The sequence below is a fragment of the Diabrotica undecimpunctata genome, chromosome 9 (genome assembly GCF_040954645.1).
Source record: "Diabrotica undecimpunctata isolate CICGRU chromosome 9, icDiaUnde3, whole genome shotgun sequence".
Classification (NCBI taxonomy): domain Eukaryota; kingdom Metazoa; phylum Arthropoda; class Insecta; order Coleoptera; family Chrysomelidae; genus Diabrotica; species Diabrotica undecimpunctata.
In genome coordinates this window covers 135,299,931-135,313,673 of record NC_092811.1, presented here as the reverse complement: position 1 = coordinate 135,313,673, position 13,743 = coordinate 135,299,931, and the positions used below count along the sequence as shown (strand labels likewise).

The 13,743-nt window shown below is 29.8% G+C and overlaps 1 protein-coding gene and 1 long non-coding RNA gene across 2 annotated transcripts; both read left to right on the top strand.

The window, feature by feature from the left end:
* The first annotated feature begins 912 nt into the window (after positions 1-912).
* Positions 913-2,779, top strand: LOC140451341 (protein FAM200C-like). The gene is made up of 2 exons (XM_072545085.1): positions 913-1,274; positions 1,366-2,779. Exons 1-2 carry the CDS (start codon positions 913-915, stop codon positions 2,777-2,779), a joined length of 1,776 nt encoding a protein of 591 aa, XP_072401186.1.
* Positions 2,780-7,156: 4,377 nt separating this feature from the next.
* LOC140451543 (uncharacterized) lies at positions 7,157-13,743 on the top strand. The gene is made up of 3 exons (XR_011952074.1): positions 7,157-7,359; positions 8,336-8,589; positions 9,963-13,743. It is a non-coding gene; the product is annotated as an uncharacterized lncRNA (long non-coding RNA).

Genomic DNA, 13,743 nt, shown 5'->3' with positions numbered 1-13,743 from the left:
ACTTATTATAAAGTAAAATTGTGGCGTATTCTTAAAAAAGTGGAACAGTCGGCGGTAGTATAGACTAGCGCGGAGCATCATACTGTTTTCTGTATTTTAAAATTTAAATAATATATTTAAAATTGAATAAAGTAATTTTAATATTTAATTATTTTTTATGTTTTAAACAAATTCAATAAATTATTGTGTTTGCTCGTAAAAAGCATACGTTGTTTACTTATTACTACGAATTGAATAAAGTAATTTTAATATTTAATTATTTTTTATGTTTTAAACAAATTCAATAAATTATTGTGTTTGCTCGTAAAAAGCATACGTTGTTTACTTATTACTACGAATTGAATAAAGTAATTTTAATATTTAATTATTTTTTATATTTTAAACAAATTCAATAAATTATTGTTTGCTCGTAAAGAGCATACGTCGTTTACTTATGACAAACCTGTCAAATTCAGACCAAATATTAATATAAATTATAAATATAAATTAATATATTAAATAGTAAATTTAATCATTATATACTCTAAACAATATGTTTAAAAATAATTATAAGTGTATGACGCCTTTAGTAAAAAAATAGTAAATTGAATTAAGATGCCTCAACAAAATAGCTTCAGAACAATATTTATTTGGCGGTTTACAATTCTTTTTGTTTTTAGTTCAAGTGACGAGAGTTTTAAAGCTACTAAAGGAGAGGGTAGCTCATATCGAAAAAAAAAATATTGTCAGACATTTAAAAAATCGTGGCTTGAAGATGAACAATTTAAAAATTGGATTAAACAGGGCAAAAATGAATACTTTGCAGTGTGCCGACTTTGCAACAAAGACATTTCAGTTAAGTCAACGGGAAGAATTGCATTAGTGCGTCATCAGGATAGTGCGATGCATGTTCAACATTGTAAATCTACAAAAATGCAGAGTACTTTAAAAGATATGGCAATTTTTAAAGGAGTCTCTAACCAACAGACTGCCATAAAAACATCAGATTTGCATATTGCAGCGTTTATCACTGAGCATAATTTGTCGTATAATTTAATGGAACATTTACCTGAACTTATAAAAAAAGTTTGTCCGGATTCAGATATGGCAAAACAAATTAAATGTGGTCGCACTAAATGCTCTTCTCTTGTCAAAAATGTAATTGGAAAAAGAAGTGAACAAGAAATTTGCGAAATATTAAACCATGCTAAATTTTCACTTATCATTGACGAATCAACAGATCGTTCATGCACAAAACATCTGTGTCTTGTTTGTCGATACCGCCACAATAATAGGTACGTATAAATAATGATTGAAGCTTGAAGCTTTTACTAGCATTAAATGTCGGTACTTCAAGTTTAAGTCTAACAATCATTATTCTTACAGAATTCAAGATAGTTTCCTAGCCCTACTGCCGCTCAAAGAGGCTAAAGCAGAGGATCTGTACAAAGAAGTCACAAACTTCTTTAATAAAAAGAAAATTCCATACCAACGAAATCTAATAGGATTTGCATCTGATGGAGCCAATGTTATGGTCGGTAAACATAATTCAGTTGTTTCCAGGCTAAAAGCGGATGTACCAAATGTTTATGTAATAAAGTGTATATGTCACAGTTTTCACTTATGCGCTTCTTATGCATGTTTAAAATTACCTAGAGGTATTGAAGATTTGGCACGTGACATATACACTTATTTCTCGAACTGTCCAAAAAGAGTTGAAACTTTAAAAGAATTCCAACATTTTTGTAATGTAAAAATACATAAAATGTTACATCCTGCACAGACAAGATGGCTCTCCGTTGAATCCGTTGTTTCTAGAATTCTAGAACAATATGGTGCATTAATTTTGTACTTCACGGATGCTTCTTTAAATGACCGGACGTTGGCCTCAGAAAATATTTTAATTAAGTTAAATGATCAATTCACAAAAATATATCTAGAATTCCTAGAATTTTCTTTACCATTTTTCACTAATTTAAACCGGCACATGCAATCTGAAAAACCAGAAGTTGCACAATTGTATAAATGTGTCAGTGCTGTTTATAAATCCTTTTTGGAATGCTTCATAAAAAGAGATATATTGATAAAGACTGCACTTCACCAAATAGATTTCAACAATCCAAATAATGTTCTTCCTTTAGAAGAATTATATTTAGGAGCTAAAGTTCAACTATCTTTAGAAAGGCTAAATGATTCAGATAGACTTATTTTTAGAAAACGGTGCCTGGAATTTTTTGTAGAAGCTGCTAAACAAATTACACAAAGGTTTGATTTTGACGATCCTGTTTTGATCAATATTAATTTAATAAGTGTAAAGAATGTATTAGAGAAAAAAAGTCACAGTATAGTGCCACTTGTGAGACATTTCCCAAATTTAGTATCGGAAAATGAATTACAACTTGTGGATAATGAGTGGCGGCTTCTTAGAAATACCGATATCGATTCCGATGAAAATGTAGATATTGAACACTTTTGGACAAATATTGAAAATATGCGATATGGCGATGGAACCTCAATGTTTCCGGTTTTAAGCAGATTTGTCTTTAATTTGTTAGTTTTACCTCATTCATCAGCGAATGTGGAAAGAGTATTTTCCGATATAAATTTAATGAAAACTGATGAAAGAAATAAACTTTCGTCAGCTAGTATCGTGGGTCATCTGCATACTAAAAATTTCCTTAAAACCAGAAAATCATGTTGCTACAACGTTGTTTTTCCAAAAGAAGTTCTAAATTTACATAATAATGATATGTATAAAAAAACAGTAACAGAAATTAGTTATTTAACAGACTCTGAATAAATATTTTCATGCAAGATATATTTATTTATACATATACATATATATACATACATATATATATATATATATATATAAATATATATATATATATATATATATATATATATATATATATATATATATATATATATATATATATTTATATATATATATATATGTATGTAATTATATATATATATATAATATATATAGATATATATATATATATATATATATATATATATATATATATATATATATATATATATATATATACATCCCACTATCGTTTTAAGCTCTTTTCACGTTGCAGTCATTTAGCATCACCAAGAAATGCTATCATTTTCTATTTATAAGTCGTGTATGTTCGTTTAGTGCACCTTTGTAGGCTTGGCACCGTTGTCGGTTTTTCAATAATCCGATTTTTTTATAAATTAAATTTTTTACATCAAACCATCATTTTAACATTGGGAGGTAAAATTACTGTATTTGGTATCATTTTAAAGCCAATAGATGTTGCCAGTGTTAATACTTAAATGATATATGAAAACATAAAAATATCGATCGGTTTTGGGTCAAGTTCAAATGCAGACATTGAAACTACCTGCCGACCGGCTGGGGTCAACCAACTAGTTTTTTTATATCAATGTTCAGTTGTTATATTTATTCAATTTAGATATTTTTTCCCAGAGAGTTGTGTAGGGGAATATTTTACATATTTCCAAGCTGTTTAATCGAAGCTATCAGTGAATAGTTTAAGATAAATATTAGATTTTTATGGGATTAGGTCAAAAATATTGGTTGTGATTGGGATGAGAATCACATTTTTAATTATTTAATGTTTAACATTTTGATTTCAATTCAGGAAATTGTTCTCAAAAAACGTTTTTTGTACAAAATGTGTATACACATTTTTACATAATTTGTACAATAAACAAGGTTAAATATTGGAAATCGTATCGTTAAATATTAGTTAATTAAAAATGTAATTTTGAAAAAGACGTACAGTTGATTTTGCTTTGTTTTCTTAAACAATCTTAAAAGGCAAAATAAAAAATTTTGCTTATAAAACGTTTTGTATACATTCTAAAGAAAAATAATTTAAATAAAAGTTGTAGACCATAAAAAGTTTTCTATGTAGAGAAATACCAAATTTAAATACATAAATAATTGAGATAATTCCAAAAAACCATAAACTCTAAGATATTATATGTTTGTAGTAATTTATAAATGTTAATAACTTTGTTTTGTGACTAACGACAGATAATATAGCTACTTGAAATCATGGCAATTGATGAGTTATTAAAGTGTGCTAAATATCAAGCAGATCAAAAAATATTTTACAATTTATTCAATTTGTTTATCACAGAAAGCAATTATTTAAACAACTGTACTTGTCCAAACTCGTATGACTATAAGTATTTTGTAACTTGCAATCGATTATTTGCGCTTTCAGTTTTAGGGTATATTAAAAAAACTTTTAACATATTTTTAAATTTTTTATTAAAAACCAGTTTGAATAGGGGACTTTTTAGTTTTTAGACCACTTAACGTTTTTTTAGTTTCTTTGACAAGTGAGGATTAGGTTATTTCTTCATATGGGCTATGAACAATTGTCTAGTCAAGTCAACACTATTATAGTTACCTATACTTTTCCAGTAGTCATGCAGACGGTTCATTTTAATTGTCCCTATATGGAACTTAAGCTCGAGAAAAGTCTTAAATTCTGTTTGTGTTGTCTCTTTCCAAAACGCAATCCTCGATTTTTCTGAACGACTTTGTGCAAGTATTTTGTCAGTCACTTCCACCATTCATTTAATCCACATCGTCCTCTTTAAGTAGTTAACTAAAAGTGGACGTATGCAAAGAGATGTATGACGTAATCGTACGGTATTTGATAAATTCTGTCACGTCATATGCCACATACCTCTGTGCGTAAATTCGTTTTATTGCTGCCAGTTTAAGGTGTTATTAGATGCAGCCATGTTGAATTTCTCTCCACTATCGTATTATCTTCGTTAAATCCTATCATTTTAGGCTCCATATATCCTGATTAGACCTATAGGACCTGAGATACGCAACTAAGGCTCTTTTGACATAACATATATAGGAGCAAAGATATATACCTAAGGTCCTTTTGACGTGTTGATGTATTTGATTTCTACGTCGTAGTATTCTATTGGTTAAATGTTACCATTTGAGGTACTGTACGTCACGATTGGACTAATAGGACCGCAGATACATAACTAAGGCCCTTTTGATAAACTGATGTATTTTATTTTTCTATCTTATTGTATTCGATTGGTTAAATCCTATCATTTGAGGTACTGTACGTCACGATTGGGCTAATAAAAACGAAGATACGTAACTAAGGCCCTTTTAATATTTTGCTGTATTTGATTTCTATCTCATTGTATTCTATTAGTTAAATTCTATCATTTGAGGTATCGTACGTCACGATTGGACTAATAGGACCGAAGATACATAACTAAGGCCATTTTGACATGCTACTTTATTTAATTTTTATACCTCATTGTATTTTATTTGTTAAATCCTTTCATTTGAGGTACTGTACGTCATGATTGGACTAATAGAACTAAAGATACACAACTAAGGCCCTTTTGACATTGTTCTGTATTTGATTTTTGTATCCCATTGTATTCTCTATGTTAAATCCTATCATTAGAGGTACTATACGTCACGATTGGACTAATAGGACCGAAGATACGTGACTACGGCCCTTTTGACATGTTGCTGTATTTAATTTTTCTGTCTTATTGTATTTTATTGGTTAAATCCTATCATTTGAGGGGCTGTACGTCGCGACTGGACCAATTGGAGCGAAGATACCATAGGTAGTTGCAATATATCATATCCCGTTACTTTTAACCAACCATGATGCCAGAATGATTTGTGGATGAAAAGAATATATATATTTATATATATATATATATATATATATATATATATATATATATATATATATATATATATATATATATATATATATATATATATATATATATATATATATATATATATATATATATATATATATTCTTAAATTTACTATTTCATTGTGGGTAATATTATATTCAACAGCGATGCCAAATTTCTGATGCTAAAATGATTGATAATGAAAGTGGGATATACATTTTCATGTATATAATGGCAGCGAGTAAACGGTAAAACCCTGAACTAAATATATATAATATTTTCACTGTACCATCATTTTAGACTCAAACATTTTCTGGAATAAACTTGTATAACTCAGTAAGGGATAAAAAGAGAAAGCGGATATTTTAAAATATCAACACGGTATCAACACTCTAATCAATGAGATGGTTAAAATTCTTGTAACAAGTACAGGAAAAAAGTTATTAAGGTCTTGTAAAGTAGCGTCGATATACAGATGCTACTTTGCAAGTCGATGCTAAATTGATGGTAAAAGCATAATGTATCGATGCGAAAATGATAGTATGATGTATATAATTACATACATATATATATATATATATATATATATATATATATATATATATATATATATATATATATATATATATATATAGAAATTTTTTTAACTTGGCTGGCTGATAGATTTTTCTAACTTGGCTGCACCGTACTGACGACGACCAACAGTCAGAAATACGTATATACGGTTGTTTCCATCCATCGACATATCTTCTTTGGTTTTCTGTTACGAGACATGCCATTACATGTCATAACTATATATATATACATATATATATATATATATATATATATATATACATATATATATATATATATATATATATATATATATATATATATATATATATATATATATAATTATTGTATTTAAAATTTAAAATATCGTATTAGTAGTTAAGTAGGTAACTGAGTTTTTCTTTGTTTGTAAGTATGTTGTATGTATTATTTGTTTTTAATAATAATTTTAGTGCACTACTGATGAAGCTAATAAATGTTAGCAAAATATTTAGTTTGATGAGACAATATAATCATTTTATATTTGACCGAAAAACCTGATATTCCTTTTACTAGTTTACTTATAAGAGGGTCGATAAGATAACGAAAATTAACTATATATATATATATATATATATATATATATATATATATATATATATATATATATATATATATATATATATATATATATATATATATATATATATATATATATATATATATATATATATATATATATATGCTATTATACATGTCATAAAAAAATCTACTGATTTCTACTGATTTTTTGAAAGCAAAGCTACTGAAAAAATAAAAACAGACCTGGCAACCCTGTTGCGCAGTCACTGTCTTATGCTACGCCCTCTGGTGTCCTTAGGAAATACAAATTTCAGAGGACTATCACTCCCATAAGAGATACCCGGGCATGTTTGTAGCTAACTTCATCGGCACTTTCTCTATACTTTTGCCGTTTTGGCAGATTCTCCAGCAGATCTGTGTGATAAAACTAGCCTAGCCCTAGCCAGAATATGGGCATATATGGGATACACTTCGGCTAAATGTGTAAATGAAAAGGTACTACCAAGTACTACAGATCAATGAATAGAACGAAACGCCTAAAATTAGCAGTAAGTAGTAAATAACTCAGGTTTGATACAATTAAGTTTGATACAATGTAATTAAGTTATGAAACTTTTTTTATGAAGGTTTTTGTACATTTTCTAAACAAAATGAATTGTTGTGAAAAATTCTTTCAATGAAAATACTGCCTTTTGACCACACAATGAAAAATGTACTTTTTGTAACAAACATTGGTAACTGGCATTGGCAATAATAAACATGTTTTTTGTCTAAGGTAATGTTTTGATTGATCAAGATAAGGCATGTATTTTTTAGCAAAGCAAAATTTTCAATATGATTTTTAATAAATAAGGACATTTCACTTCAACACAACCTTGTCTACCATAGTTACGCAGCACTAATGCATCAGGTGAAGCACCAAAATCAGGATAATTTTTGGAAGTAAAAAATCTTGTCGACCTAATAGTTAGATTCTGTTGCTGCTGCTTCACGGTACTTTCATAATTTTCTAACACTATTTTTTCGTGCTTGGAGCCATAAAAAACTTGCCTTGAATAAAAGATTATGCTTTGCCATGTTACCAATTCCAACGATAACTTTTCTTTCTTCCTCCCCTTCCTTTTACCCTATCAGGGTGTCGGATAAACATCCTAATTTTTAATAACATATATAATGTACCATATTTATAAATTAATAACATTTAAAGGGTTTTCACCCATATATTTTAGTGGCTCATAGCATGTATACTTTGTAAGTATTAAGCACATTTTGCATAACTTTAGTCAACATTTTCAATATTAAGTTCTTTTTAATTAAAGTGGTTAATTACTTTCAGGTTACACTGATGATGGAATTTACATTCCGAAAATGTTCTGTATTTGTGATATAGCCCGTTTGGGTATTTTATTTATACCTTTTACTAAAGATTTGAAATAAAATTCTTTGTAGGGTTTTTTCTTTTGAGCAAAAAATTAAAATTTAACTGTGAAAACAATATTGATTATTGTATTAATGCTGTTTTAGGTAATATGGCACAAAAAGAATAATTGGCATAATGAAAAAACATAACTATTACTGCGCTGAACTCTGGGAGTTTGCTGGCTCACTAGACTGAGAGGAATCAAGATATTTTGAGAGAACCTGTATTGATCTAGACATTGAAGCCAAAGAGTAAACTGCAGAGAAGCAACAAGGGAATGGGTAATTTGAAATGATGTCCATCTTGAAGATTAGTTGATTTTGTTTCATTAGTTGACACAGCAGATGATAAAGATAAGGTAAATTAAATACATTATTTCTTACAAATTTTAATAAAAATGAGTATGTTACTTTTTAATGTATTAATATCATTTGTCATGCATTTTTTATTTGAGCAGTTTATTTTGTAAGACATTTGATGAAATTGCCAAGTGTTTATTCCTATGTTTGTCCTGGCTTTCTCCATTTCATTTCTTTTTTTATTTTTGCTTGCCATATTTTTTCACTGGTCTTGTACCTTTTATTTATTGTAAATGACCCCACATAGTTGTCATTTTCTTATCTTTTTATTTTGTTCACTTTAGTTACGCCTCTTAACTGTTATATGGCACTCATTTATATTTGCGTTTTTGTCTCTTCATTAGATTTTATACCTTTGCTGAAAGAATAATTATATGGGGTGATTCATTAAGAATGTCCAATCTCTGAGTTGCAGATTCTAGACCTCAAAATATCAGGATTTCATGATATCACTTGAAAACTGTTGATTTAAGTATTAATGAAATTCTTAAGTATAATGTGGTGGTGCCCTGTCATGCAAAAACCACATGTTTAGGCGAGAGGTGTATCCTCTAGTAATTCTTGTAAATGTTCTTGAAGAAAATCTAAATAGAGGTCCATTTAAATTGGTTGGTAGTTCAAAAGGACCTATTAAGTAGTCACAGATTACACCACACCAAATGTTAACCTTAAAGCTGTGCTGAAAATGGGTTTGTTTCTTAGTCTGACCATTTTTAGAATCTCACAAGTGAGTATTTCTCCATTTAAATATTCCTCATCTGGTAACTGTTGCCTCATCTATAAAAATAATTGTGTCCAACAAATCTTGGTTAATATTTTGTTTATCTTGTAAAAATTGAGCAAATTGTAGATGCACAGGTAAATCTTGAGGTAGTAAATTCTGAACAGGAGTGTAATGATATGATACGGATGCAATTTTTCCCTCTTTAATATTCTAAAAACAGACGATTGGCTTATCCCTATTGCCAGATTATGATCTGAGTACTGATATCTGGATTCTCAGGAATTAAAATTTCATCTTCATTCACAGTAATAGTTTTTATAGCTCTTTGTTGACTTTCAGGACCTAAAGAGCCCATAACACCTAGGCAGTTGTAAAGATTTCAAATATTTTGCAGTTGGGTTGCTTTCGATTTGGGTATAATTGTGAATATCTTTATCAATAGTTAAATTAACAGTTTTCACATTGATGGATTGACTGTGGAGTGAGTTTGCTTGACCACAAAGAAGTCCGATTTTAATTTTTTGGATTTTTCAATTTTTTCGCAAATGAAGGCAATAGTTTACAAAAAAATAAAAGAATTAAGTTTCTTTTTAAAAAAGTAGTTTTTTAACAATATATGACTTTACTGACTTGTTTTTTAATTTTTAGTTAGAACCAATCCAGAGTTAGTGCAGCATTGAAATTTGTGGAAAAGGAGATGGCCATATCCAGAAATTTAGTATTGAAATATTGTACAGTGATGTTAACCCTTTCGCTCATATTTTTTTTTAAACTCGGCCTAAAAATTTGAAATTTTGAATATTGGTTATTTGACTTTATGACTGAATAAACTTTACATTTGAGGCAAGATATACAAAATTTTCCCTTGCATCTGGGTTTCTTGCAACGCTAAGCATGTTTCGATTTAACAACGGTAGATAAATGCCCTACATTGTTCAATCTTACTTCTTTTAATAGTCATACTTCAATGTTTTTTCTTTTAGGTGTTTTTGGCTCAGGCATTATCGAAAGGGGTCGTTCTCTGTTTTTATTGACTATTTTTTCTATAGCCAAAAACTTGAGCAATTTCTGTGTGAAAAAGATTATTTTCTTTGGTATTTGCAAATTTGTTGCTTGCCTCTATATTCTAGCCAGGTGTTCGTACAGGTTGAATCTATACCATGTGTGAACATTCACAAACGTCCATTTGTGTGATTTAATAAAGGTTCCTGTACAATGTTAGTAAGAAATTGAATTTGTCAATACCTCCCATTGACAAATTGTAAACCTTTGTTACCTGTGGCCCATTTATTTCTATATCGGTCTTGTTTTGTCTGATCTTCAGAAAATGCCTGAGAAGTGCTTGGTCCTGCAGCGACCACAGGCTCCACTTCTATTGCGAGAGGTTCATCTTCAATATTTGGTTTATTTGGATCACCATTTCCTGTTTGTGAGTCTTCTTCTGAAAATGAATATAATTAGTAGTTGTTTATATTAGTTCAAAATAAATATTTTTACCTTTCAAATCTTCAAATTGCTGCTCTGAAGCAACAATGTCATCACTATCGTCTGACATATATTCAATATCTGAAAGATTCTCTATTATATTAAGTAGCTGCTCATGGCTCCAAGGTCGCTTTAAGTTCATGCTGGCTACTGAAATATTACAAATATGTTTATTTGAACAAGTAGTATGAATGGGCTAGGTTATATGTACCTACTCTAGAAGAACTTGTTTATTCACACAGTCCATATGTGAGGATGTCACTAGCACCTTTTCAAACATATAATAATTTTTACAGAGTGTGGGTGAGTCGCCTATACTCCAAATTCAATAGGATTGGCAGACATTTTGTAGTTCGTAAACACTTGATAGTAAGCGGCTATATATTAATTTATTTATTAGCACACAAATTTACTTTTCAATTATCATTTTTGCCGGTTACATCTGATATAAGTCCGAACTGGGTAAAGTATACTCGCTTTGTTGCGAAATTTATTATTTAGTACCGCGTGCAGCTTATCGGTGTCGTTGAGGTGTCCCTAAATGTCATAAAGGTACAGGCGGACATTGTTATCTTTTTCGAAAATAATATTCTTATTGCAATACGGCAACATTGTTAAAACTCGACGGCAAATAGTAAAAATAAATATTAAAATCGGTTAGTCAGAATTATTACATGAGCGCACAGTCGGGTAATATGGCATCAAAACCAACATGCAGTACATCTGTTGATAAAGCGGATAAAAGGAGGTGGTTATCTGTGAAAGAAAAACAAATGATCAAATCGGTTTATAAGGGATTACGTAGAAGAAATCAAGATATGTTTATAGAGGACGTCGCGGCATTGTGTGGTGATTTAACGAAAGTATCGGCTCGTACGGTTTTTCGAATAATTCAAGGTAATTAACCACTTCAAAAACCTATTCATAAAGAACGTACAAAAATTATATAGGACGATATTACGAAAAGTATAATCCGAAGAAAAGTTAATGGATTTTATCTTAGGAACGAAATGCCCACGTTCAATGCTATTCAACGAGAAATTAATGCAGACGCAGATAATACTTTAAATAAAATATCCATGCAGATATTACAAAGAACATTATGTGAAATCGATTTTCGGTATGTAAAGAGAAGTCGGAAAAGTTTGTTAATCGAGAGAGACGAACTGGTGATATGGTGGAGACAATATTTACAAAAAATTCGTGATTCTAGATGTCTTGGAACGTAAAATTTATTATCTGGACGAGACGTGGTTAAATGAGGGTCATACGAAATCCTAAGTATGGCAAGACTTAAATATTAAAAGTTCATGACAGGCTTTTCATGAGGGACTTTCAACCGGCTTAAAAGCACCTTCGGGCAAAGAAAGATGCCTCAATATTATGCACATAGGAAGTGATTCAGGTGTCTTGAAAGGCAGATATAGTAGATTGACAAAAAAGCAAAAATATAGATTTTGATGAATACATGAAAAAAAGTTCAATTACTTGATGTAGTGCGGAAACATAAGACTTCCTACATCCGATTTGCAGTAGACGAAATGTCACGTGAGCATGGCATCGCCGTGTTAAGGATTCGGCATCGCCGTGTTAAGCGCAAAAAAATATACCCTTCAAATTAAAAGATGTCAAATTATTATTAGAACAAACCATACAAAATATAACCGCTTCCAACTGGCAGTCATGCATTAAACATGCACAGAAAGAAGAAGATAAAATGTGGGACGTAGACACGCGTGTTGATGTAATTATCGAGCCCATTATTATTACTCCAGGAGAAGACAGTAGTGATGGTGAATTAACATCTGGTAAAGTGAATCAGCATAAAAAGATTTATTTTTAATAACAACTAATATACTTAATTCTAATGAATTTGTTCTTTGTTGCTGTTGTTGTTTTGTCATTTCCTTCTCCTACGAGGTTATATTATTGGAAGTACTTACCTAATAACTTTATTATTATTATTATGGTAAATTTGTTTCTCAAAATTAAGGTATACATTAGGCTGCTGGGACTATTATTATTATTATTTTCTGTAAAGCAGTTGTTGTTTATATTTGAATATCAATTTTATTTTAAAAATATCAATAGGTACATAAGATCATTATTCCAATATCAGTACATTTAAAGAAGTCTAATGTAAAAGGTTCCTTTCGATTTAGTCCTCACAATGATTTCCCTTATTTTAAAAATGTACTCGCCACCATTGAACTACACTCGTCTCTCGTTTCGTGTCCCTCCTGAGTCTATCATTTTAAAGCGATACCCTGACAATCCTATTGAATTTGGATTATAGTCTAAAAATAAATTTTTGTTCTTTGCACGGTATAGATGTCTGCATAGTGGCCAGAATCTTACTAAAACTTTTCCGATTGTTTCTTCTACTTGCCCACAGATGGGGGCTAGTGCATGAATATGGAATATTTAGAGGTCCTCTAACATGGACAACATGTACAAACAGTCATACTATTAGAATATCGTACAACTGAGCGCGTAAATGTCCACATTTGTGGACGCCGTGAGCGAAAGGGTTAATAGTGTTATGAAATATTTATTAGAACGTAAAAAATTATAATTTATATTTTGTACTTATAAAGTAAAAAATCCTGTATGTGTGTATGGTCAATTTGTAACTAATTATTGGATTTTCTCGTGGTATTAAATTATGTCTATGATTAGGTACATTTGCATTGTCCTTGTCAACTCATATACCTTTGATAATTTCTTCTCTCTACTTACATTTGCTTTCGATTTTGTGCTTTTTTAAGTTCAAACAAGCTCTAAAAGACATTGAGTCCAAATAATTTTATCAGCAGACAAGGTAATCATGCATAAAATTCAATACCAGGAGAAAATTGAAGAATTAGTTACAAATGGACTATAGACAAAATTACAAACACATCATTGGAGAATAAAATATACAAAAATCATGTATTTTATATAA

Coding starts and splice junctions, on each gene's coding strand:
- LOC140451341 (XM_072545085.1), top strand. CDS start 913: ATGCAGAGTACTTTAAAAGATATGGCAATTTTTAAAGGAGTCTCTAAC. Junction 1,275..1,365: donor CGATACCGCCACAATAATAG/GTACGTATAAAT, acceptor TTATTCTTACAG/AATTCAAGATAGTTTCCTAG.